The following is a 27,812-nucleotide window of genomic DNA, read 5'->3' as shown; positions in this document are numbered from 1 at the left end:
GTGTGTGTGTGTGTGTGTGTGTGTGTGCGCACGCGTAAAAAGCAGTTGTTACATACTTCCATAGTCCCAAACAGCTGACCCCTTGGATTACAGAGGATTGTATTGTAGATCTTTAGGAATGATCTAGGTTTATTTGTGAGTCCCTCCCTAGGAATGTCAGCTCTGAGCTTGCATTGAAGTCATTATACCAGGTGCCAGCTACATTGACTTTGGGAATTCCACGAGGGAAAGAGGATCGGCACATTCCTTTCATCCCATAGATATTTCATTATCTTTTGCCATAACAACATAGGCAATGATGTGTCTCTTCTAAGATGCAAAGATCTTGGAATGCTGAATTCCACAAATTTCATGTGTTTAGGAAGGATCTTTCCTCTAACTTCTGTCACAATTCTGAACAGAGGAGTATTTATATCTAAAAATAAGTATGGAAATTTTAAATTCTTATGCCGCAAATTCTCATCTGTAGGTATTGCTAAATTTCAGTGTTTTGTGCATGTGATACTTGTGGCATGGTTTTGATTTTTTTCATGTAACTGGTGTGAAACATGCTTCAACTTGTTTTTTTTGCCTTTTTTCTCTACTTTTAAAATTATCATACAGTATAATTGACTTTTTTGTTTGTACAGTTCTTTGAATTTTAACCCCTGTAGATTTGTTTAACCCCACAATCAGCAGAGCAATTACATCATCCCTAAAAACTTTGTTGTACATTCCCTCTGAAGTCTTGTTTTCTCCCCACCTCGTCATTCCTGGCGACCGCTGATCTGTTCTCTATCACTGTAGTTTTGTCTTTTCCAGAATGTCACTTAAAAAAGAACCATGCAGCACGTAACTTCTTGAGACTGGCTTCTATTGGAAACTCAGCACAGTATCTTTGCGACTCATCCAAGTTGCTGCGTGTGTCAGTAGTTCATTCCTTTTTTATTGCTGCTTGTGGTCCCTTGTGTGGATGTACCACTCATCTTTTGAAGGACATTTAGGTGGTTTGCAGTTTGGAGCAGTTATAAATAGCTTGCCATAAACATTTCTGTACAGGTTTTTGTGAATAGAAATTTCATTTCTCTGAGGTGAAATACCCACCAGTGGGATTGCCGGGTCGTGTGGTAAGTGTATGTTTCACTTGATGAGAAACTGCCAAACTGTTTTCCAGAGTGGCTGTATCATTTTATGTTCTCCCTAGCGAAGTAGGAGAGTTCCAGTTGGTCAGCAGCCTCGTCAGCGCTTGATACTGTCAGTATTTGTTTTATTAGCCATTCTAATAGGCGTGTAGTGGTATTTCATGGTTTTAATTTGCATTTCCTTAATGGCTGCTGCTGTTCAGCATCTTTTCATGCGCCTATTTGCCATCCATATAACATCTTTGGTAGAGTTGCCTGGTTGTTGTTGTTGTTGTTTTGTTTTTGTGTGTGTTTTCTCAGTGTCTTCACCCATTTTTGTGTGGTGTTTGTATATCCTCAGTAAGTAATGTTTCTTGTTCCCATCACTTTTCTTATTTTCTTATTAAAGGACAGTATCATAGGACTTCAGAGACAGACCAGTAGCTGGGTTTTAAATGTGGGTTACTCTGTAAATCACCTTGTGATCGGGGACAAATTATTTACCTGACAGGATTATTATGAAAGTTAGAAAATTTTAATTGATGTGCATGAAGTGCTTGACACATAGCTGTATCTAAGCCTATCTTTCCCCCCTCAATTCATATCTTAGAGTGCATTCCCTGGAATAGTAGTCTTTTGACATGCTCAGTGAAAAATCTGAGATAGGCTACATGGTGTAGCTGCTTTTTGGAGGACTACTATGGACATGAGTATATTACTGGCTCTAGTAAGTTAGGCTTTTTTGTGTTGTTGTAGAACTACTTTTATTTAGCATTTTCCAATCTTATTCAACTATGGAACTACTTGGCCTATGACATCTACTTAACCATACTTTTATGGAACACACTTTGGGAAATACTGACTTAGCATGTTATCCCAAATAGTGTGGCACATGATAAATAGTCATTATTTATCAACTATATTTATCTATATATATGATTCATTTAGTTTTAAGTCTTGAAATAAGCATTTAAAATTTTGGGGCACCTGGGTGGCTTAGTTGGTTAAGCATGTAGCTCTTGGCTTTGGCTCAGGTCATGATCTCAGGGTCTGAGATCTAGCCCTGTTAAGATTCTCTCCCTCTCCTTTTGCCCCTCCCCTGCTCTCTTGCTGTCTCTAAAATAAATAAATCTTTAAAAAATATATTAACTCTTAATTTGGGATGGGTTATGAAGATTATCACAATCTTCCTCTTTTTAAAATATTCTGTTTATGACTCCTTATCCCCATTGCTTTTTTAAAAAATTCCAATGTAGGGGCGCCTGGGTGGCACAGTGGTTAAGCATCTGCCTTCGGCTCAGGGCGTGATCCCGGCGTTCCGGGATCGAGCCCCACATCAGGCTCCTCCGCTATGAGCCTGCTTCTTCCTCTCCCACTCCCCCTACTTGTGTTCCCTCTCTCGCTGGCTGTCTCTGTCTCTGTCAAATAAATAAATAAAATCTTAAAAAAAAAAAAATTCCAATGTAATTAACACACAGTGTTAAGTTAGTTTCATGTGTATAACATAGTGATTTCAACAGTTTTGTACATTGCTTAGTGCTCATCACAATAAGTGTGCTCTTAATCCCCTTCATCTATTTCATCCATCTCCTTATCCGCATTTCTAAGACAGTTCTGGGCAATGGTTTGAAAGTTTGATTTGTAGACCATTAGCCTCAATATCAGTTCTGGGTGAGATTGGAAATGCATATTCTTGGGTCCCACCCTAGGCCAACTGAGTCAGAAACTCAGAATGATGCCCTATAACCTGCATTTTCCAACAGGTCCTTCAGGTGGTTCTTGTGTATGCTTAAGTTGCAGAACTCACTCTAGGGAATTATTCAGTTTGGGGTTTTGTTGGCAGAGCAACAAAATCTGAGAAGAGAAGATTCAGATCATCTAGGTGTGACTTGGATTAAGTAGAACACCTTACTATCTCTTAATGTTGAAAAACTTTGTAAAACACATTAGAACACTAATACAACAGATTGGCTCATTTTATTGCCTTGGATAGTTTTCTAATTTGCAGGTTGTGAAATCAATTTAGTGGGAAACCACCAGCAGTTGAGAGGGTGGAGAGGGAAAGGAAAGAGACCACGAGTGCATCACTTGCAGGAAAAAGTGTTTTAAGAGTTTATTTCACTTGCACATGTTTGTATGTAGTGTCACACTATGACATGTTTTCTTTACTGTGGCTTATGTGTTGGGGGCATATAAGAGGAAGATGTTGTGCTGTAGAAGAGGGAGCCCTGGATTCAAAGTCTGAAAACTTGGGTTTGTATATCACTCAGTTATTACTTTTGTCAGAGCTTTGTATATCATAAGATTATTGTAAAGATAAAATCAGTGGTTTTCAACTTGCTCTCCAAGAGACTTCAGATAACCTTTGGAGACGTTTTTGGTTGTCACAAGTGGTGAGAGGGTGCTACTGATATTTAGTGGGTAGAGGCCAGGGATGCTGCTAAACATTTTACAAAACAAAAAACTATCAGGCCCAAATGTTGGTAGTGTCATGGTTGAGAAACCCTGGATTAAATGGTTACATTAAAAAATCGTAAATTGTCATGTCAGGTACATAATATTTTTTATTAAGACTACGTTTAAGGGGCACCTGGGTGGCTCAGTCATTTGGACGTCTGTGTTCAGCTCAGGTCGTGATCCCAGGGCCCTGGGAGAAAGCCCTGTGTCAGGCACCCTGTTCAGTGGGGAGTCTGCTTCTCCATCTACCTCTGTCCCTCCCCCTGGCTCATGCTTTCTCTCCCCGCCTTCTCAAAAAATAAATACAATCTTAAAATATATATATATATGTATGTATATATATATATGTGTGTGTCTGTGTGTGTGTGTGTGTATATATATGAGAGCAGGTAGGGAGAGGGAGAGAGAATCCACGCCTGAAACTGGGCGTGGAGCCCCACGAGGCCCTGAGATCATGACCAGAGCTGAAATCAAGCGTCGGACGCTTAACTGACTGAGCCACTGAAGTGCCTTGTATCTAAGTATTTTAAAAAGGCTTGTATCTCAGTATTATCTTTCAAAGATGAATTTTTATCATAAAATAGAGCATATAGGGAAGATGAAGGAAATTGGAGCAAATCTGTATAATCTTGGTTAAGTTCTTTACCTGATAGGATTGTTATGAGAATTTGATGGATATATACCAATTAGATACATACTAATACGATAATTAGATATATACTGATATATTTTTCAAAGCCTCATTTGGTTTAAGTAATGTTTTGATATATAGGAGCAGTGCAGAAGGTAGAATACCTGTATAAGAAATGATTTTGTGTCAATACAAGCAAGTACACAGAAGCCTGCATTTAAGCACATTACATCAGTCCAGATTATTTGAGGGATTAATATAATTCTGTTATTCTATGTTAGCCAAGTATAAAAAAGTGTAGCTACTTAAGGCTTTTAATAAGATTTTCAAGAATGCTGCAAAGTAATGATAATCCCTTACAAAAACTACCAGAAACAGCAAATTTTGAAGGGATAGGCACAGTTCACACTGTATTTTCTAGCTCTTTCTAAATCTCTTAAATTTATCTAAGAGAACTAAATCTCTTAAATTTATGGTCGGAAAATCAAGATATCACCTGAGGCAGAAATTCCATTATAAACATCTGTTACTGATAATTTGTGAAACAACCGTCAGTATATTTGAGCAATGGTCTTTTCTGGGACTACTGACCACTCTTTCACCAGAAGATTTGATAATCTTCATGTACTCCGAGACTGTTTTACCATACATTACCTTGTGAAAAAGGAAGGGGTTAGCATATCCCTCTCTGTGAATTAGAAAATTAATTGATCTTGGACATCAAGTTCTAAGGATTCCAGGTTAAAGAGACTATCTGTAGAGTGTGCCCCCATCATGGAAGAGGCCTTATTTTACTCACCCATTTCTAGCCGTAGGTTAGAATAGAGGTCAATTTCACTACGTAAGTACAGAAAGCAAAATAATCAGGCAATTATGGAACCTTTAAAACATTCTGGCTTTGGCAGCCTAGGGCAAGTGATCCCTGGCATAGGAGGATATTAAATAAGGCACATATGCTTTTGCAAGACTATTATGATTCCATTGTGCCTTGCTGATAATAGGATGGCTTTATTTTTAGTTATTAATTACCCATAGTTTCAAGGCGCATAAATGCTAGAGGTAGAATTTCAAATCTTACTGCACAATTTCAAATCTTACTACAAAATTGTCTCTCTGTAGGGGCGCTTGGGTGGCTCAGTCAGTTAGGCGTCCGACTTGATTTTAGCTCAGGTCATGATTTTAGGATGGTGAGATTGAGCTCTGCTTGAGATTCTCTCTCTTCCTCCCCCCCCAACTTGTGCGCATATTTTCTAAATCAAATCAATCAATCTTTAAAAGATTTCACAAAATTGTCTCCCTGCATTATATAGCACATGGCTGTTCATCTGAGAAATGGGATAGTATCTTTCTATGGTGTTAAGGTGAGAATTAGTAATAACATAGGTAAATTTCCTGGCTTATATAAGCAAGTACGCTACAACTGTTAGATTTTTATTTTCTATCTCTGTCTTCTATTCTCTACAGATGGTATGGTGCTCAAAAGTCCAGACTTTGAGCACCTGGGTAGCTCAGTCGGTTAAACGTCTGACTTAGGCTCAGGTCATGATCCTGGAGTCCTGGGATCAAGCCCACATCAGGCTCCCTGCTCAGTGCGGAGCCTGCTTCTCCCTCTGCCTGCCGCTCCCCCTGCTTGTGCTTGCATGTTCTCTTTCTCTCAGATAAATAAATAAAATAATAAAATTCTTAAAAAAAAAAAAAAAAAAAGGTCCAAACTTCAAGTTTTGTTCCTGTGGGATTAGTATAACATTAGTTTTCCCCCCTGCCTGTTATTATTTTCTATCCCTTATCCCTTTTCCTCACAATCTTGCTCACCATTTAGGAAAGAATTTTGATGTCTGATTTACATTCTTTCTTGGTCTGTCCTATAGATGTTGTTATTGAGCACAATATTTTGCCCTTCTGTCATTAGTATAGAATCAGTGAAAATCTAGCAAAATTGAAAAGGAAAATTGAAATTAGTCATACCTTTGGGATAGTTTAAATACACAAAGCCTTTCCTTTCTTGACCTGGGCCCAGCTGTTTTGGTGAAGAAACTTCGCTGGCTCCTGCTCTTAAGGATTCTGTATTTTTATCTTTAGATACTTCTATTCATTTTCTTTCTTTTTTAAATCTCTATGGCTCTCACCTGATATTTGGACTAATGGTCTGGGAAGACATTATTGGTAGTTGTAGTAGTGTTACAGACTTTTCTGCTGTCCTGGAGCTTTTACCTTGCATCATAAATTAAGCCAGTGATAAAAGTCAACTTTACTGTGAGTCATAGTATACCGGCATGTGAATACATAGTAGTCACATAGTACTTAGCATACTAGGGACTCACAGTTTGATGCTGACAGATGTCCAAATAAAAATAACTTTAATAGCTTTATTAACAAAGTTATATCATTAAAATTTTTCAATAATTTTATAATATCCATGATAGTCTTGTTTTAAGCTGGAGATAAATACAGAGTTTTGCAATGAAATCATAGGGATTGAATCCTGAGCATGTTTTTTATAGATGATTTGAACAAAAAGTATATATTAATATGAGCACTAAACCAAACGAATTTTGTAATTTGAACTATGGTTTTTTTCTTCTTACCTCTAACACTCATGCTGTAGGGAGGATTCTGTTGCTTTGGACAGCTAGTAGCTGGTGAAATAAGGGTCAGGAAGAAGGTCTTTGTTTCTCTTAGTTAAGGCAATGGGAAATATCTGAGTTCAGCAGGAAATAGCTTGCATCCAGGATCCAAGTATAGGGAGTGTAGTAGATGCACATAGACATCCTCTTCAGAGAGATTAGAAAACTAATCTCTGAAACAGGAATAACCAGCTTCTTGGATTTTTTTTTTTAAAGATTTTATTTATTTGACAGAGAGAGACAGCCAGCGAGAGAGGGAACACAAGCACGGGGAGTGGGAGAGGAAGAAGCAGGCTCCCAGCGGAGGAGCCTGATGTGGGGCTCGATCCCAGAACGCCGGAATCATGCCCTGAGCTGAAGGCAGATGCTTAACGACTGCGCCACCCGGGCGCCCCTGATTTTTTTTTTTTTTTTTTGAGCATTATGTAAAAGGATTGTTATGTTACTAAGTTATCTGAGGGCAGTGACAAGTGTCCTAAAAGATAAGGCTAGAGAACCTTAAGAACAATAAGAATTATTTCCTTTATTTTTTTTTTAAAGATTTTATTTATTTATTTGACAGAGAGCGAGATAGCCAGCGAGAGAGGGAACACAGGGGGAGTGGGAGAGGAAGAAGCAGGCTCTCAGCAAAGGAGCCTGATTCGGGGCTCGGTCCCAGAACACTGGGATCACTCCCTGAGCCGAAGGCAGACGCTTAACGACTGAGCCACCCAGGCGCCCCTTCAAGAATTATTTCCTAATGAATACCCACATATACATTACTTTTTGTGTCTGATGTTTGTGAGATGAGCCATACATTAAGGGAAGGCTTTTGTTCAACTCTTCCTTTCTTCGAGGACAAATCAAAAGAAAAGACACCATTTATTCCATTTTGGTCTTAATAAGATTGTTCAAAGAAGAGATGAAAGTTGTCCAGTTAATTAAAGTAGAGGTTATATTTTTGCATGCATTCTGGATTCTGGCGTGACCTATACAAATATTTAGAACTCTTCCCTGAGTCATCATGCATCATGCTGGAAAAAATTGTGATTATTCTGGTGGGAATAAATGGCAGAGATTTTCAGTTCTGTGATGGAATGGGCTAGTTGGTAAGCACGTGTTTATCATTCTAATTAGTTTCTCAGGTTTGATTCGTAAATGTCATTCTTACATATGGACAGAGGAATCTGTCATTTCACTTGGGGAGTCTGGCTGTTCTGAAAATCTTCTCCAGGAGGTAAAAGAACTTTTTCTGGTTTTGGTATCACTCTGTTGAATGAGAGAGGCATCTTGAAATTGTGAAAGGAACATGGGCTTTGGAGTTAGACAAGAACAAGGGTTTTGTATACTGGTTTCACCAACTCTTGGAATTTGAATAAGTTACCTAACATATCTGAGCATTTGTGTGTTGGTGATAGAGCTGTAGGTAATGAGATTATAAATTATAATACATCAAATAAAGTGTCTAAAGTGCCTTCTACGTATGTGGTCCATAAATGGTAGCTGTCATTAACAGTCCTACTGTAGAGGACTAGAATTGCTTTGAGTCATTTTTAGTTTGCATGAAAACTTCATGCTAGTAGAGATTTGTGAACAATTTAAAAATACTTGAGGGCCTACTATGTGCAAGATACAGTGATCAATACAGAGGAAAATTAGTGATCATATTGTTAAATGCAAACAGCTGTTTGTTTAAAGAGTCTGATCTGACTGTGGCTAGGTGACTCTTCCCCAAATGCATATATCCTAATATTATCTCAAGACAACTGTACCTTCAAAAAGAGGGCAAATGATAATGTAAGAAATAGTGAGAAGTGGGTGCTGTTAGGGAGATGTTCTAAGAGGTGCTCTTAGAACACAAGAATTCCTACGTCCCACATTGTATCACTCTCTTCGTACAAGATCCTCTTTCAAGAATGACGTCTGCACGTGGAACTAAGCAAGGCAGGGTAACACTTTCTGTTAGCAAGAGATTTGGCTTTGGACCCCATTGAAGAAATACAATTAGGTAGGATCAAGTTGTAGATCTTACCTCTAGCTGCGTGAAAAGACTATACCTTCTAATGAGAAGAAGGAGGAAAACATGAGAGATGAGGAAACTGTGGCTTACTCAGTGTCTCGAATATAATAAATTACAAGTCCTCTGTCTCTTTGAGGTTTGAGTTGAAAGCCAGGCTTTTGATTCAACTTTGTGAGGAAATGGAAGATCTGGGAAGGGAGAGGGGAGACTTCAACTTCTTTTTCATTAAGACCAGTACATAATTAAGCATGCCATTTAAAAATAAAGTTATAAGCTCATTAGAATAAATCTCTGAAACACTTTGAAAACTTTGCAGTTTGATTTTGACAACATGTAAGGACTGTTTATACTTTTGGGCCGTTGGTATTTTGGCCACAAAATGAGTAAACTACTTCAGGAATGGATCACATGTTGTGTGTTAAATTTTGTTCATCCTTGAAAATTAAAATTGTTTATTTTATAAATTATAAAAACTAATTACCTAGTGATGAAGTTTGCTTTGAAATACCTTAAAACCATATCACTTCTACAGAGCTTGGATCTTAGGGATCTGAATATTTAGAACAGAAATCTAAATGAAATAAATCAAATTTGCACATTTCCCAAACAAATCTATGGACTAAATTCCTTCTGTTGCTCAGTTCCAAATCTTAAATTACAGGAATTGGTAGGTTATGTTTTAATTTTAGCCTTAAGGAACATCTTCAGCAACAAGATAAGGAAAAGACTGGATTAAAATGTATGAACATTGTTATCAGTAATTATTCCTGGGTGATGGGATCATGGCTGCTTTTAATTGTCTTCATTACTGTGTCTTTTAGTTTCTAAAACAAAAAAAACCGGGCAAGTATTGTTTCTATAATTAAGAAAAAATGATATGTCAACAAATATTCATTGAGTACATGTTCTAGGAAAATAGATATGGATAAGACATAATCCCTGCCCTTACACGGGGTGAGGCTGGAGTCATACATTGTAAATAATAGTACTTTGTATTTTTCTGTATTGTGCAATATTTCCTCCCCACAAATAATTACTAATAACAAAAATCTGTGTGATTGTGATGCAGTGTAGATTTAAAAACTTTAGGGGAGAGGGAAAACACTTTTGAGAACATTGAACAGAAGAAATGTGAATTGTGTTAAATGAGTTTACTAGGTAACTGGAAAGGAAGATTGTAGGCAGAGAGAATTAGCAATGACAGATTGAACAAATTGACATGTTCCGAGAACTGTCGGTAGAGTTGTACATGGATGAACATAAGACATAAGAAAGACTGGTAAGGAGAGATTGGAGAGGCTAAGTGCCAGATCATGGCGGATCTTTCTCATACCATGCTGAGAAATTTGGAATTTAACTCTGTGCAGTAGAGAGCCCAAACCCTTAGGGTGTTACTGGAGAGAGAGTGCACCTGCACAAGCCCGGGTGAAGAGGGGCAGAGGGAGAGTGAGAATCCTGAGCAGACTCTGCCGTGGAGCCTGACATGGGGCTTGATCCTAGAACTCTGAGATCACCCCCTGAGCTGAAACCAAGGGTCAGACGCTCAACTGACTGGCCCCCCCCCAAAAAAAGCCCCCCAAACCCTTAAGGTTTTAAGTAGGAACATAACTGTAGGTGGTCTTGCCCTTTCAAAACACCAGTTTAGAGACAATGTGGATATTAGATTGGAGCAGAGTGAAGCTGAGGTCAGGAAGATCAGGTGGACGAATGTTGTAGCAGCTCCGGCAAGGAAATAAAGAAGGCATAAATGAGGACAGTGGTAAGGGGGTAGAGTACACAGATTTGAGAGAGATTTAGGAGCTGGAATCTGTAGGATAATAGTGTTAGAAGGTATTAGGAAGAAAGAGGGTTCTAGAATGGTTTCTGGATTCTATACCTGGGTGAATGGGTATGCCATTAACAACAACAAGAACACACATGCATACACACATGCTAAGCTGAAAAAGAAATGAAAGCAGAAGTAGGAACAAAATGGGTTTAAGATATCTTTTAGGATATCTAAGTGTACTTACCCATAGACTATAGGAGTCAACTGGCCAGGAGAGTGATTTGGGGTTGGTGGGATTTGGGAGCTCTGGTAGGCTGCAAAGTGCCCCCTCAAAAGATACCCATGCCCTAATCCCTGGAACCTGTAACATGGCAAAAAAAAAAAAAAAAGTGGGGAGGGGAGATGTCCTTATAGAAGGAGAGATTATCTTGCGTTATCCAAGTGAGACCTAAATGCAATCGGTATCCCTATAAAAGGGAGACAGGGAGACTTCACATAGCAGAGGAGAAGATGATAGGAAGCTGGAGCAGAGAGATCTGAAGATGCTGATCTTGAAGATTCGAGTGATGTGGCCACAAACCAAGGGATGCTAGTAGCAACTGGAAACTAGAAGAGGCAAGCAATGGATTCTCCCTTAGAGCTTCTAAAGGGGGCCGAGGCCTTGTCAACGCCATTTTGTCCCAGTGATACTGGTTTCTGACTTCTGGCCTTCAGAATTATGAGAGAATGCATTTCTGTTTTAAGTCAAATAATTTGTGGCAATTTGTTGGTAGCAACTGCAGGAAACTAATATAGGAGCTAATAGACTAGAGTTTATGATTAATAGTAATGGGTATGAATGATTTCACACAGGGAGGATGCATGGAAGAAGGAAAGAGAAATGAGGATAGAAGTTTGTTATCTGGTACCATCCAGAAATAAATGATTTTCGATTAAAGAGTATTTTGGCAACTGAATACAAAACCTTGTGATTATTGCCACTTTTTTAGTTGAAAAAAAAATGTCTTGATGTAATATTGCTTTCCTTTGCCTTTTGTATAAAATGTTGAACCATGTTGACAACTCCTAAAGTAATGTCCTTAGTGGATAGACCTCATTTATAGTATAGTCTTATAACTCTGGCTTTGAAATCTGGATGTTACTTTATATTCATTTTGCTCCAAACCACAGATAGATTTATTAGTTTCCTTTCCTATCTCCTCTGTTACTAGATAATTATCAACTCCCTTCAAAAGATTTCTTGAATCTGTCATTGTCTATTCCATGAACAGGCCCTTATTATCCCTGCTTAGTTTTCTGCAGCAAACTTTTAATTAGTCTCTGTAAATACTGGGGGTCCATCAGGAGCATTATAGACCAGTCTTATTTCTTTATTTTATTTTATTTTATTTTATTAAGTTTTTTATTTATTTGAGAGAGAGAGAGAGACAGCCAGTGAGAGAGGGAACACAAGCAGGGGGAGTGGGAGAGGAAGAAGCAGGCTCCCAGCAGAGGAGCCTGATGTGGGGCTCGATCCCATAACGCTGGGATCATGCCCTGAGCCAAAGGCAGACACTCAATGACTGAGCCACCCATGGGCCCCATTATTTCTTTATTTTTTAAAAAAAAGATTTATTTATTTATGAGAGAGAGAGAGCATGCGTGTGCAGGGAGGGGCAGAGGGAGAGAATCTTCAAGTAGACTCCACACTGAGCGTGGAGCCTGACACCAGGTTCAATTCCATGAGATCATGGCCTGAGCTGAAACCAAGAGTTGGACACTTTTGGCACCCCAGTGCCAAAATTGGCACCCCAATTTTTCCTCCCCCCCCCAAAGTAGGCTCCATGCCCAGAATGGAGTCCAATGCAGGGCTTGAACTCAGGACCCTGAGATCAAGAACCAGAACCTTAACTGACTGAACCACCCAGGTGTCCTAGAGTAGTCTTCTTTAAATAACAGCATTAGCGTGTTACTACTTCTCACAAATCTACAGTGATTACCTATTATATCCCAATATAGTCTGAATTCTTTTGTCTGGATGTCAAGGTTGTCTGTCATTTGGCCCACAAATATCTCACATTACTTGACTAAGACACATATACATTTCCAGGCTTTTCTTCTGTTTTCATCAGGCCAAGTTTCTCATGCAGCAAAATCACTGAGCTGGATTAAGGAATGGGCCAGCTGGGCTCCTCTCCAGAGTGTGGATTTCTAAAGGTTCACTGGAAGTGTAACAGCGAGAAGAAATTGTTTTCTAAAATCCTCTCATAAAGAGTATTATCTGTGGTGTTGGGGGATATTTTCATAAGCTGTTTGGGCTAGAGCCTGGGACCAAAGGGCATGGGAAAGTGCCTGCTGAGGTGGGTAATTCTGGTTAGCCGCAGGGTCTTTTGCTGAGTCAGGACTCTTGAGTTTAGGACCAGAGGTGAATTATTCAGGACCACTTCTTCGTTTCTGTTTTCCCTTCTCCCTTAGCACAAACTTAAGGCTTCTTGCTGAGTAAATGTTGAACACGTATTTAAGGAGTGTTGTTTTGAAGATGTATTAATTATTAGCCTACCCAGATTCCCACATGTCTTGATCTGGTCTTGTAAAACTTAACTCAATGCTTTTTCTTCTCTGCCTTTGTTTATAGTGTGTGTGTGTGTGTGTGTGTGTGTGTGTGTGTGTGTGTGTTTATATGTTTATGTTCTTACCCCCTGCTTAGGAAAATGTGTTCTTCCTTTCTCTGTAACAGAAAACTCTTGAGTCCAAAGTATGTTGACATCTTTGATTTTGTAATTAGAGAAAGCTCCTACTCTAACAGGAACAAATGAGTCCTGTTTGGACCTTCAAGTGTTTGGAGGATTTGGTTAAGTATAGAGTATGCATTCTCAACAGGGGTGATATAACTTAGGTATTTACAGTGGTTGGTGACCCTCCAAAACCCAGTGCTACCCTACAAAATCTTACCCTTTTAGTTTTTACTTTCTCTTGTTAGGAAGAAATTGAATTAAGTTAAATTATTTAGTTAATTTAAGTTAAATGTAATTTTAGTCCTTAGAGTAGTAGTAATGAAAAAAAAAAGTTTGAGAAATGCTAGTGTAGAGAAAGAGAAAAGATGCTATTAATAAGTTTTGTTTTTGTAACAAGAAGTCTCACACTGAATTTTTTTTAAGTGAGTTAATCTTTTTTACCAATCATTATTTATTAATGAAGCACTTTGCTGGGTTTCATTGGATAGAGAAACATAATGGTTCTATACCTGTAGAAACTTAAAGTTATTGGAGGAAAAAAGACATGCAAAAAAGGAAGTAATAAATTATAGTAAATACACTATAGAAGATGTCCCAACATAGTATGACAGTTGCTGTTCTAGGCAAAGGCAGAGATTACTTAATCAGAGATGGTCCGAGAGGACGGTTTCAGGGAGAATCTAGGACCCTGAGCTACACTTTGAAAGATAATACAAAATTTGAATAGACAAAGGAGGAGTGTGAGCATGGTCCTGATTAAAATAGTGTTTTGATTTTTGTGACTTTTTGTGATATACTCAAATTGAGAGTATATGAGAGCTAGGGAGATCAGCTATAACTACTATTACGAACTGACCTTAAGAGGGTTACTTTTGCAAAAGTTTAGAATTGCTTACTTTTATTTCTGTATCTTTGACTTCTTGTTAGCTATACAGATCGTCCAACTGGAGCCCAGCAAATTTATTCTTATCTTTTTTTTTTTTAAAGATTTTATTTATTCAGTTGAGAGAGAGAGAGACAGCCAGTGAGAGAGGGAACACAAGCAGGGGGAGTGGGAGAGGAAGAAGCAGGCTCCCAGTGGAGAAGCCTGATGTGGGGCTCGATCCCATAACGCCGGGATCACGCCCTGAGCCGAAGGCACACGCTCAACCGCTGTGCCACCCAGGCGCCCCTATTCTTATCTTTTAATACATGTATTTTCCAGGTAGGAAGGCACCCCTTTTAGACTATAGAAAGAACTAAAGTTTTAAGTTATGGTGTCAGGTTTTCCCCTAAGCACGTTACATGTGTTTAATCTCATTTAAGGACTCCATAAAAGTACTTACCATTTTCTTCCTGTTTTAGGAATGAAAGTTGTATGCTCACATATTGTAAATAACTTGACCAAGTTGACACCTCACCTTTTGAATGGCAGAGCCCAGGGCTACTTAATACACGGCCTGAGCTCTTGGATTGGATTGGCTTTTGTAATGAGAGGCCAGTTTTTGTTCTTAAAGCCTTGAGTTCGCAAAAGGAAAGGAGGTGAAAACTAAGAGTGAAGTAGCATGACATGGAATTGGTGCTCTGCTTTCTTAGAATTCTAGTCAGCTGCTTTGTTGGGAGGCTGAGGGGCGAGGGTTAATAGCAGGCAAGACTGTGGCAGCTGCCACCCTAGAGATCATCTGGTTCTGACACTAGCTTTGTTTCTTCATCTCAATAATAATGGAATTGAACATGTTTTAACATCTGCATTCCATCCCAAAATATTAATTGTAAGACCGTGTCTTAGAAGTACCTTTCTGTGCATTGGAGTCTGTAATGCTGTCTATTAGATGCTGATAGGAAAAAGGGATAGGCGGTCCGTTGGCGGACAGTTCATCTGGTGTGGCTCTCCACTCTAAGAATACATGCTGTTATAAAAATGACGGCTCCAGTTGTGAGGTGTTTGAAATTGAGGGCCTACATAGGGAAGAATCAGATTTTTTTCTTTGTCATCTCTAGAGGTAAGAGTGCCACTAGAAGATATATTTTGTATATTTCCCGTTTGTTAATTTTGATTTACTGCCTGTGTCTGTGACAGCTTGCAAAATAGGAAACAAACAGCAAAAGAAACGAGAAAATGTTTTATGTCATGAGGAATAAATTGCTATATAGTTAGCAAAAGAAATGGGAAGTGGATTGTGAATTTAAACAAGTTACTGTTGTTTGCCTTTAAAATGAAAAAAAAAGAGTATATAAATACCTTGGTGAAATGAACATTTATACCTCATTGTGAGTATAAAGTGGCAAAACTTTTTGGAAAGTGGTTTGGAGATATGTATCATAAGTGTTGAAAATGTCCTTTGACTTGAAAATTTGTTCTAATAAGGTCATGTTAATCAGAGAAAAATTGGGGACGAAGTGCATATAGGTTTTATTAGGTGACTTGTAACTTGGTATGTGTAAGCGTTACTGGAAATGGTGGTACCTCTGCACGATGAAATCTATATAACCATTAAAAGGAGGACTTTTGAAGATGTATAAGAATATGGGGAAATTGGGGTGCCTGGGTGTCTCAGTCAGTTAAGTGTCTGCCTTTGGCTTAGGTCATGATCTCAGGGTCCTGGGATCGAGCCCTGCATCGGGCTCTCTGCTCAGCGTGCAGTTGTCTTCTCTGTCTCCCTCTGCCTGGTGCTCTGCCTACTTGTGCTCTTTCTCTCTCTGTCAAATAAATAAATAATATCTTTTTAAAAAAAAAGAATTTGGGGAAATTTTTTATGTATAGCTTATAAAAGCAATGACTGGGGCGCCTGGGTGGCACAGCGGTTAAGCGTCTGCCTTCGGCTCAGGGCGTGATCCCGGCGTTATGGGATCAAGCCCCACATCAGGCTCCTCCGCTATGAGCCTGCTTCTTCCTCTCCCACTCCCCCTGCTTGTGTTCCCTCTCTCGCTGGCTGTCTCTATCTCTGTCGAACAAATAAATAAAATCTTTAAAAAAAAAATAAATAAAAAAATAAAAGCAATGACTGCTCTTATGTACTCGTTTATTGACATGTCATCAATAGTTAACACTGTCGATCCCTCCCTCCTTCTGCATACAGTCCCCCTTCTCAGCCTTTGGTGTTTTCTCTTCCTTGCTGACTGTTCTTAGTCATCTTTGCTGACTTTCCTCTTTCGGTTTGCTCTCTAAATGTGGGTGTTCTTTAGGGCTTAGTACTGGATCCTGAACTTCAATTAAAAAAAAAATTTTTTTTTTTAAACTAGCATGTGGTAAAATCAGCTCTTTGGGGGCATGTAAAGTTCTGTGAATTTTAGCCCATGCATAGATAGCGTAACCACCACCACTCTCAGGATACAGAATAGTCATATCATTTTCCCCAGATGTCCATTGTGCTCACTTTGTAGTTATAATTTCCCTGCTCCTGACCCCTGGCAGCCACAGTGGTTTTGTCTTTTGGAGAATTTATGCTTTCGGTATCATCTGCTTTGGGAAGCTTGGCATAATGCCTTTGAGATCCATTCAGGGTGTTGTGTGTATCAGTAGTTCATTCCTCTTTTACTGCTGAGTGCTATTCCATTGTATAGACGTACTACAGTTTGTTCATCCATCCATTAAAGGACATTTAGATTATTTCCAGTTTGGGGTGGTTTGGAATAGAGCTGCCATAAGCATTTGCATACAGGTTTTTGTTTGAATGCAAGTTTTCTTTTCTCCAGGACAGATACTTAGGAGTTGTATTGCTGCATCATATAAGTGATGTGTTACAAGAAATGGCCAGATTGCTTTCTAGAGTGGCTAGCTGTACCATTTGGCATTCCACCCAGCAATTTACGAGAGTTCCAATTGGCTTGCATCTGTAGTTACCACTTGGTGGTGTTCTTAGTATTTTCAAGTTAGTCACTCTAATACATGTGTAGTGGTATCTCGTTGTGGTTTTAATTTGCATTTCTCTGATGGTTGCTGATGTTGAGCATCTTGTCATTCCTGTATTATCTTTGTTGGAGAGAATTTTTATCCATTTTTTGAGTGGTTTGTTTTCATACTGTTGAGTTTGCGAGTTCTTGATATATTCTGGATACATATCCTTTGTCAGATACATAACTTGCAGATATTTTCTCCTGTCTGTGGCTTATCATTTGATTCTCTTAATATCTTTCAGAGAACAAAAGTCTGATTTTGCTTTTTGTTTTTTACCTTTTGTGCTTTAAGAAAAAATAGCTTTATGGAGCTATGATTTTTATTTCATAAAACTTAAGTTTTAAAAGATATATAATTCAGCGATTTTTAAAAATGTACATGGTTGTGTAACCCTCACCACAATCCAGTTTTAGAGCATTTTCATCACCCAACAGGTTCCTTGTACCATTTTATAGCCCGTTGGCATTCCTACCCCAGTCCCAGGTAACCACTAATTTGCTTTCTGTCTCTATATACATGCTCTTTTGGGTATTTCATATGAATGGAATCATGAAATATGTAGATTTTAAGTCTGGCCTTTTTCACATAGCATAATGTTTTTAATGCTTTATGGAAATATAAATCCACATATAAAATTCACCCATTTAAAGTGTATGATTCAGTGGTTTGAGTATATTCAAAGTTCTTCAACCATCAGTACAATCTACTCTTAAAATATTTTCATCACCCCAAAAAGAAACCCCATAGCTGTTAGCAGTCATTCCATGTTCCTCCCCACATCCTGAGCCAAGGCTACCACTAATCTACTTTCTGTCTCTATGGATTTACCAGTTCTAGACCTTTCATCTAAATGGAATCACACCAACGTGTGTTCATTTTGACTGGCTTCTTTCACTTGGCATGTTTTCAAGGTTCATCTGTGTTATAGCATGTATTAGTACTTCCTTTTTATTGCTGAGCCATTTTGTTTATCCATTCATTAATCGATGGGACATTTCAGTTATTTCCACTTTTGGCTATTATTAATAATTCTGTGAAGGTTCATATACAGGTTTTTCTGTGGACATATGTTTTCATACTTTTATTTTTAACCTACTTCTATGGTCATATTTGAAGTGAGTTTCTTTTAGATAGCCTGTGGTTGGATCATACATATCTATATGACAAACTAGCTTATAATTATATGTAGAACATTTTCATTTAATGTTAATCATTGATATGTTTGGATTTAGGTCTACCATTTTATTTTTTTCTGTTATTTCTTCTCTTTCTCCTTTCCTGCTTTCTTTTGGATTATTAAACATGTCTTTTTATTATTCCATATTCACTTATCTGTTATTTCTGGCTGTATCTCTGTATAGGTTTTCCTGTGGTTGCTGTAGGGATTTCAGTATACATATTGAACTTTTCACACTACTTAGATTCAGAATTTTGCCACCTCAAGTGAAATATGGGAACCTTGCCATCATACAGAATTTTCTTTTCCCTATATTATATAGTTGTCATATATTATATCTACATGCATTGAAAAGTCCCTACAGATGGCATTACACTGTATGCTTCCAACCATCACATATTAAGAACTCAGTAGTCTATTCTGTTTACCATATTATTTCTCTTTTATTCCATTTATTATGTTCCAAAATTTCCTACTGGTATAATTTCCATTATGTCTGAATTGAATTCTTTTAGAGCAGGTCTACTGGCAACAAGTTCTTCCCTTAGCTGAGGATGTTTTTATTTCATCTTCATTTCTGAAGGATATTTTCTGTGGACATAGAATTTTGGGTTGACAGTTTTTTCTCTAAGCACTTAATGTTTTTTCACTTCTTTCTAGCCTCCATGGTTTCAGATGAGAAATCTGCAGAATCCAGTCATTATTCCCCGATAAGCATGATCTTGCACTTTCATCTAATTCTTGTCTAAGTGATTTCATCCAGATTCATATTTTTAGATACTCTCTATATGCTCATGTCTGCAGCCCAGGATCTTCTCTGAGCTACAGATTTATATATCAAGGTGTTTAATTATCTCCTTCAGATTTACTTGTCTACAGTGGAACTTTTGATTTATATTGCTGTTGCTTTTGAGTGAATTACATGGCCGTCTGCCCATTTACTCAAGCCTGCAACTTGGCAGCCATTCTTTATTTTTACCCTGTCTCTTCTTATTTTATATCCAAGTAATCTGCAAGCCCTGTCAGTTCCATCTGTGAACCAGATTTTTAAGTTCTTCTACTTTTGTCTTCATGACACCATTCTTTTCCAAGCCAACCTGAGCTCGTTCCTGAAGTGCTGCATATTTACCTGTTTCTAATTTTGTTTCTTATCTAATCCATTTTTTTTTCAGTAGCCAGAGTGGTCTTTTACAAAATGGGAGTTGGAACATACGACTTTCCTCCTTGAAACTGTTCATGGGTTTCCATTGTACTTGGAAAAGAATCCTAAATCTTTATGGGCTTGGTCTGGCGGTCCGGATGGTCTCTCTTACTAACTTCTTTTCATGCTCCTCTTCTGACTTTCTAAATTACAGCCACACTTTTCATTTCCTCTGCATAGCAAGTAAGTTCTTTCCTGCTTTCAGGTTTTTGCACTTGCTACGTTATCCCTGCTTAGATTCCTGTTTTGCTTTTGGTATTTGCTTTAAGTGTTCCCCCGCTCCTTTCCTCCCCTTTTCCTCCCCCTTCCTCCCCCTTTCTTCCCCCATTCCCCCTCCTCCTCCTTCTTCATATTTTATTTATTATTTGAGAGAGAGAATGAACAGGGGAGGGGCAAGGGAAGAGGAGCAGAGGGAGAGGGAGAAGCAGACTCCCTCTGAGGAGCCTGACATGGGGCTCGATCCCAGGACCCTGGGATCCTGACCTGAGCCAAAGGCAGACTCAGCCACCCAGCCCCTCACCTTCTTTAAAGTAGTGAAATTCCTCCCCTTCCCAACCTGTTATCCTAATCTCTTATGGACTTTATTTCTCGCCAAGCACCTGATATTTCTTGCCTAGTGAAGTGCCTTGCACATAGTAGCCACTCAAGAAATATTGGCTGAATGAATGAAACATTATGCAGATAAAAAGGGCCAAATGCAAAGGTAACAATGTTATTTTAATAATATAACAAATGGGGCTGTAGAAGTGGGTGATGTGCTGTTGTCTTTTTACTTATATTTAGTTCCATATTTTTTATAATGAGCATGTATCGCTTTTATAAACTGAAAACAGAATTTTAAAAATAAGAACATGTCTTTCTAGTAGTTTTATTGAGTTTAATCTTAGGTTTCATATATTATTTTTTGGTGGATTAGTTTTGCATGCATTCTTTTTCATTTTATTCTTTAAAATGTTTAAAAGCTATTAGATGGTTTAGATAGTTAAAAGCAGCATAGAATCACAAAAGTATTTTCTTTATATTATACTTTTGTAGTGTCTTAATTTTTCTTGTTTTCTGAGTTGTAACTTAATTATTGGTAATTTGAAGAGCACATTTACTGACTAAATAGTAAATTATATGATATGGAATATAGGTATGTACAGAATATGAATTATGGAGCTCCTTTCTGTTATATTTTAAAGATTGTCTAGGGAAAGAGAAATTCAGCCTGGTGTTTGAAACACTGAGTTGTTAATTGAGGTAACCATTAGTCATTTAACTCTTGTTTTTCCCATGATGTTAACAATACTGGCTTTATAAAAGGTTAATTTCATTGAAAGTATAAGCTTTGTTTTTTTAAGCTATTAATAATTACCTACATCAGAGACATTCTTTCTCTAAGGTTACATTATAATTTTGTTTCAACTTTAGGGAAGGCTGTTTCAGTCCTGGTATATTATAATTTTTATCCTGTTTCCTTTATCGACCTGAAACCTGGCACAGTGGCTAGTACATAGTAGGTGCTTATTAAATATTGATCAATGAGTGTTCTTAACTGTACAGTTAGAAACATTTTTTTTAAAGATTTTATTTATTTATTTGAGAGAGAGTAACCAGAAGCAGGGACAAGAGGTGGAGGGAGAAGCAGAAGCAGACTCCCCACTGAGCAGGGAGCCTGATGTGGGATTCAGTCCCAGGACCCTGAGATCATGACCTGAGCCGAAGGTAGATGCTTAACCCACTAAGCCTCCCAGGTTCCCTGTTAGAAACATTCTTGTGTTATTTTTGTAGATAATACCACTAAATAATTTAGTGTCTTACTTACATATTTTACTAGTTTAATTCTCAACAAGGTACTCTCATCTTCAGATTTTTACAATTTATTTAACTTTGTTCCTGTATATTAATAAAGATTTGCTTTTAAAAGTTTTAACATACTGAAGTTTTCAATGCTGTCATGCCATGCTTTTCTTTTTAAAAATTTATTTAAGTAATCTGTACGCCCAACATGGGCTCAGACTCACCACCTGAAAGCAAGAATTGCACGCTCTTTTGGGGCACCTGGATGGCGCAGTCGGTTAAGCGTCAGACTCTTGGTTTCAGCTCAGGTCGTGTTCTGGGGGCCTTGATTTCACTCAGGGTCGTGAGATAAAGCCCTGTGTCCACCTCTGCGCTTGGCGTGGAGTCTGCTTGAGATTTCCTCTCCCTCTGTCCCTCCTGCTCATGCTCGCACGCTCTCTCTCTCTCTCTCTCACTCTCCAATGGATAAATAAATCTTAAAAAAAAAAAAAAAAAAGTCACGTGCTCCTCCAGCTGAGCCAGCCAGGCGCCCCTAAAATTTTTATTTTTTAAATTGAAGTATAATTGACACACAGTGTTGCATTAGTTTCAGGTGTATACACAGTGACTGAACAAGTTTATATGCTATGCTGTGCTCCCCACGAGTGTAGCTACGTCTGTCACCACACAGTGCTATCACAATGCCATTGACTGTATTCCCTACACTATACCTTTCATCCCTGTGACTTATTTATTCCATAACTGCAACCCTGTGTCGCCTGCTCCCCTTCACCCATTTTGCCCATCTCCCCGACCCTTCTTTCCTCTGACAACCATCAGTACTCTGTATTTATGGGTCTGTTTCTGCTTTTAGTTTGTTTATTCATTTGTTTTGTTTTTTTTTTTTTTTAGATTCTACATTTAAGTGAAATCATATGGTACTTGTCTTTCTCAGTCTGACTTATTTCACTTAGCATAATACCCTCTAGGTCTATCCATGTTGTCGCAGTCATGCCTTACTTTTTTTTCCATGCCGTATTTTTAACTGTATTAAGCTGTAGAGCCAAAACGTTAGTGAAGGCAGTTATTTCCTGGCTTCTGTGCTCATGAATCAGATTGTAACTGTTTCTTTGACTTTGGATTTGTGGTTACTTGAGCTAATTTAAGTGATGCAAAAGATGAGTCTCCTTTGGGCGTTTCCTCTTTTAAAAGTGTATTTGGTGTTTTATTGTAAACAGGTTTTCTCCAAGGAAACTTTTCTCTACAGGCTTCTGTCATCATCCATTTAGGAACAAAATCCCATCTATATGTACTGATCCCTACATATTTTATTATTTGTTACTCTTATTTGTGTTGGTTTTTATTTTACTTATTTTTTCAGAACATTCCCAGAGGTTCTTCTGAATAACCCTGTTCTGACTCAGCCTTGCTGATTACTAGACATTTTCCTTTAGGATACTCTCCACCCACTTTGGGACTTGTAAATGCTTACCCTCCTATTGGTTCCCTGTGGCCGCCGAGTACATGAGTAAACGCCACATGCATGTGGTATTGCTTGTCAGGGAGTGGAATTCTAAGACTTCCTCTACATAGAACAGTTTAACTTTTGTGCTTCTGGGCAGAGGAATGGTCCTTGGAACAGTCCTGCTTCCACCCAATAGTTATGGCAGAGATCAGGACGCGTCGTCGCTTTGCTGCCTGTGTAGTGGTGAGGTCTCAGACACTGCTGTACCCAACTTGACAGGTATGGTTCAGAGGTGAAAGGTTGGGGGAGGGTAGATAATCACAGCAATCAAGTATGAATGGAGATTTTTAAAAAATTCTCTCTACTGTTACTGTCCTCATTGTTGGCCAGTGAAGTTTTATGTGCTTTGTTTCTGGTATTTCATAGTAGGATCTCAGTAAGTACTTACGGAAAGAAAGAATAAGTGAATAATATGTAATATTTTGTGGTGTTAAGATATATATGGTTTGACATGAAGACCTTAAGCTGTATTGAGAACTGCTGAATGATTTATCCAACTATCTTACATAGTTTTTAAAAGAGGTATTAAAAAGCAGTAGCTTCTTAGAGAATAAGCAATCAGATAAAGTAGAATTCTGGCAAGATAAGGATTTGTAAAATCTTGGAAATAAATGCCTCAACTGAAAATTTTTTATATTTATTTCTCCAGTTACTTACCTGACAAATTTCTAATTAAAATGATAAACGTTATTGAATGACTAATTGGTGAAGTGTTTTTTAATAAAATTAAACATTAAATTTAGGAATTATCTCTGAATTTGAGTCTGAGTCTTATTTTGGTGAGTCTTATTCTGGATTTTAACTTGTTTAATCCTGATAATTTACTTTGTACAAACTGCTATTTCTATGTTTTGCCTTGTTTTTATTGTCTTCTGCTAGTCTGTCAGAAAAAGTAACTAAATTACCTTTACTTAATAGTCATATTTCTGCTGTCTGGGTCCTTTGTTGCATAAGTGAAAATCAAGTCTTCTGTTGTCCCATCTTAAGCCCATGACCTACCTCAATAACAGCGATTAATGAAAGACTAACCCGCTAAGGCACCTGATATATAGTAGTCACTTCACATTGTTCAAAAAAAAAACAAAAACAAAAAAAAACACACCCATTCCCAGCCTTCACACTTGCATTTGTGCGGGCACAGTACCTCTGAATCACCCAGCTGTGTCTGTTTTAAGCTGATGAAGAAAGTGGCATAGACTAGACCCACTGGGTAACACTGTGACATTTACTTGCCCTTCCTATAGGCTTTTTTTTTTTTCCTCTTTTTTTGGCCTTTATTCCTTAGCTTGTTCTCCTGCATTTAGTTCTTTAACTCTTTATGATTTAATACATGTTCATTCTTGGCCTCAGGAAAATGTTAGGATGTTTTTTGTCTTTGAAACATTTTCCCTTTTGTTTGGTGCTAGCGGATAGGATGGTGCTTAAGTGGATATCCTGTGCAGACGGATTGTACGGGAAATTGACCCTTAGTTCTATGAGAACAAAAGCGTGAGTGGGAAGAAAGAAGAAAGGAAGGAAATAAGATCTTTGACTTGACCAAAAAGATCATAGAAGCAGCGATGGGAAGAAGGGGAGTGGGGAATGAAAAGGATTGTTTTCCAAGTCGTGGTTCTTTTAGTACTTTGGCCTCAAAAATTACTTTTATCCTGTATTATTTTGTATATTTGAGAAATGTACAGTGTTGTTTGGCCTATATACATCTTTTTAAGTTTACATCAAATTGTGCTCTTTGCCTTTTTTCAAATAACATGGTTTTTAAGAAGCTAAACTTGCCTTTAACAAACCTCCTTTGAGCTTGATGGAGCTTGTCTCCAGTACGGATGAATCGCATGTTGTAGACATGTCCTTGCACGTTGACGGGCTGTCACTCCGTCATTGGTGTACAGTTCCTGCTCATCTAATTTAAATGCTTTCTCTTCTCTGAAATCTTCTCTGATCCAGAGTTTTGTTTTCTGTTCTGTTCTCTCATAGCAGTACAGCACGTGAGTGTAACAGTACACACGATTCATTTATTCAACAAATTTTTTTGAGAGGCTCTTATATACCTGCACTATTCTGGGTGGTTGGAATTTATCAGTGAACAAAGCAGGCAGAAATCCTTGTCCTTATAAAATTGATATTCTAGTTGGGGGGGTTAGAGTTAGATAATATACATGAATATAATAAGTAAATTGTTTTGTTTGTGGTAATGAGAGCTATGGAGAGAAATAGGGAAGGAGACATGGGGGGAGGTGGGAGTGTTGTCAGGAATAGCCACATTTTAAAATAGGATAGTTAGAGAATGCTGTACCAAGAGGGTCGCATTTGAGTGAAGTGTCATGTGAATGTCTTGGGAAAGGAATGTTTTAGAAGAAATAGCCAGTACAAATGTCCTGAGGCAGGAGTGTTGCCTGCCTTGTTCAAGTACTATCAGGGCGGCCAGCATCCAGAATGAGATAAACTAGGGGAGGGGTATAGGCAAGTATGGGCAAGACTGGTTGTGAAGAGCCTTGCAGGCTCTGGTAAGACTTTTGCTTTTTATTCTAAGGAAAAGCCATCAAAGAGTTTGCAGCGGCGGAGTAACACAATCTGACTTACGCTTTAAAAACTGGCTGGTGTGTTGAGAATAGAGAATAAGGCTAGAAGTGTGGAAATCAGCAGTGTGGTGAAACCCAGGAGAGAGATGATGGTGGTAACAGGGTAGTAGTGGTGGAGGGCGTGAGAAATGGATAGATTCTGGGTGTGTTTTTGAAGGCAGTGCCAGTAGGATTTCCTTACGGATTGGATGTAGTATGTGAGTGCAGAAAGGGAGCCCTGGGTGATTCCAAGGATTTTTCTTTTGTTCCCCTCCCCCCAGCTTTATTGATACAATTGACATATTGTGTAAGTTTAAGGTGTACGGTGTGTCGATTTGATACTTACATATTGCATAATGATTACCGCCACAGCATTAGCTAATACCTGCATCACATCGCATAGTTATTTCTTTTTTTGTGGTGAGAATATCTAATATCTACTCTCTTAGCAATTTTCAAGTAGATAATACAGTATTATTAACTATAATCACTGTGCTCTATGTTATATGCCCAGAACTTACTCATCTTACAGCTAGAAGTTTGTATTCAGACTTCAAGGTTTTTGACCTGAGCAGCTGAAAAGAGGAAATTGCCATTAACTGAGATGGGGAATTCTGGGGGAGAAGCAGATTTGGGGAAAGAATGGAGAGTGTTTTTTTCTAAGTCCAAATATTGTTAGTGATTTATAATCTTGATATTCTGAAGCTCAGAATGACGTATAGTAGATGTTCACTAAAATTATTAGTTTTGTAAGCCTTAAGTGTTCATATATTGGGTTTCACAAAGTATTTCACAACATGTATGGCATTTGCTGGTTTTGGCCTGCTAGGATTTAAGAGTTGGCTTCAATAACTTGCTTACTTATTGTTTCTAACTTCATCATTGATAGTACAGAAGTTCTTGTTACCCTTGATTTTTGTTCCTATTATAATCTCAAACAAGGGAGACTTCTATCCAAAAAGAAGAAAATGGACTTGAACTGTTTGATAATCATTAAACTGGGGGGGGGAATAATCCCAAAACATTATAATGTTAACACCATCATTGGCAAGAAACATTAGTGAGGATCATGTGACACTCAGGATAGAATCTAATAAATATTACAAATATTCCCCATACTTTTTGGCAGTTCTTTTCATTTTAATAAAGGATTGGCATTTTTTAGCCCCATGGAAATTCTGAGTGGATACTTTCTCAAGCATAAAGAAAAACATAGTACATGTGACTTGTTTGAAAGATGTTTCATAGAATATGGTGTTTTATTTGTTTGGTAATCCTAATTGGTTATCTTAGTACATAATACAGCTGTTTCCATTCCTTGTAACTGCATTTAAAAAACAAGGAGCAATACATCTGATTCACATTAACTTTTCAGGGCATCTTGGCATACCTTCAGATTTGTCACAATATTCTTAATGTGAAACAAAATTTGATTAGCTCTGAAAGTGTAAAGATACATTCCTTTTAAGAGGAGGAAGGAATTTGATGAAGTGAATTCTAAAACTATTAGGAAAATTACGATCCAACCTACTGCAGGAATTTCTATAGACCGTTATGAAGCCATTTTTAAAACATTGATTAATGCTGTTTTAAGATTAAAATTCTTCTATTTCCAATCACTTATATTTTTGTATACTTTGGTCATTCAGTCAACAGTTATTGAACATGTACTATGCAACCCTTGCTAAAAAAAAAAAAAGAGTTCTCATGCTAAAGGAGTACATTGTAAAGTTTGGGAAATAAACATCAATTGAGGATATTGTAAAGATAAAGATAAATATAGAGGGTACAAATGCAGCAAGTGTATACAGGGAGTAGGGAGCACGTGAGGCTTCCTAGGGGAGGGTACGTTGGAGCTCAGTGTTATAAAATGAGGAGAAGTGAGCCAGTCAAAAGAAGGGTGGGATGAGATCACATTCCATCTAGCCAGGAATGTGTGAACAAAGGCACAAAAAAGCAGGAAGCATCACAGTGTGTGTGAAAGTTTAGAATTTGAAGTTTGGAGTGGGGGGAAAGGTAAACTGGAGAAGTAGGTAGAGACCTGATCATAAAAGACCTTGAAGGCCATTAAAGAGATTTTAGCTTGATGGTGAACTATTAAAGAATCTTAAGAAGAGTGACCTGGTCAAATTTTTGTTTTAAATAGATCACTTTGCCAGCTGTGTGGAGGATGGCTTTGAGGGAGACAAGACTGGAGGCAGTAGTCCAGGTGAGAGATGGTGGGGATCTGATCTGAGGCATTGGCAGTAGAGATGGAGAGGAGGGGAGTGGGTTTGAAAAGAAAACCACAGATTCAGGGGTTTTTCTCCTTCAGATATAATAAAGTCAATTTTAAATTAAAAATGAGTGGAGGGAGGAGAGATGATAGAAAAGTGTTGTTACGTCGCAACAGGTAGTTGGAGAGTGGCAGACAGCCACTAGAA

The 27,812-nt window shown here is 38.1% G+C and overlaps 1 protein-coding gene across 6 annotated transcripts in view; it reads left to right on the top strand.

Moving 5' to 3' along the window:
• The window catches only part of ABL2 (ABL proto-oncogene 2, non-receptor tyrosine kinase), a 108,209-nt gene that overhangs the window by 52,904 nt on the left and 27,493 nt on the right, over positions 1-27,812 (top strand). For 2 of the 6 annotated variants that reach the window (XM_008696871.2, XM_040636259.1), the window contains exons 1-2: positions 22,272-23,053; positions 27,536-27,598. The exons of 2 other annotated variants lie outside the window; for them this stretch is intronic. In XM_008696871.2, the coding sequence (XP_008695093.2) occupies positions 22,936-23,053; positions 27,536-27,598 (181 nt within the window). In that variant the 5' untranslated portion in view covers positions 22,272-22,935. Of the gene's footprint in view, positions 1-22,271; positions 23,054-27,535; positions 27,599-27,812 lie in introns of those variants that run through there. 2 more of the 6 variants (XM_040636257.1, XM_040636255.1) reach the window with 1 other exon arrangement.

Source organism: Ursus maritimus, unplaced genomic scaffold, assembly GCF_017311325.1.
Source record: "Ursus maritimus isolate PB19 unplaced genomic scaffold, ASM1731132v1 scaffold_2, whole genome shotgun sequence".
NCBI lineage: Eukaryota > Metazoa > Chordata > Mammalia > Carnivora > Ursidae > Ursus > Ursus maritimus.
The sequence above is the reverse complement of the archived record's forward strand: the minus strand, read 5'-3'. Positions and strand labels throughout refer to the sequence as shown.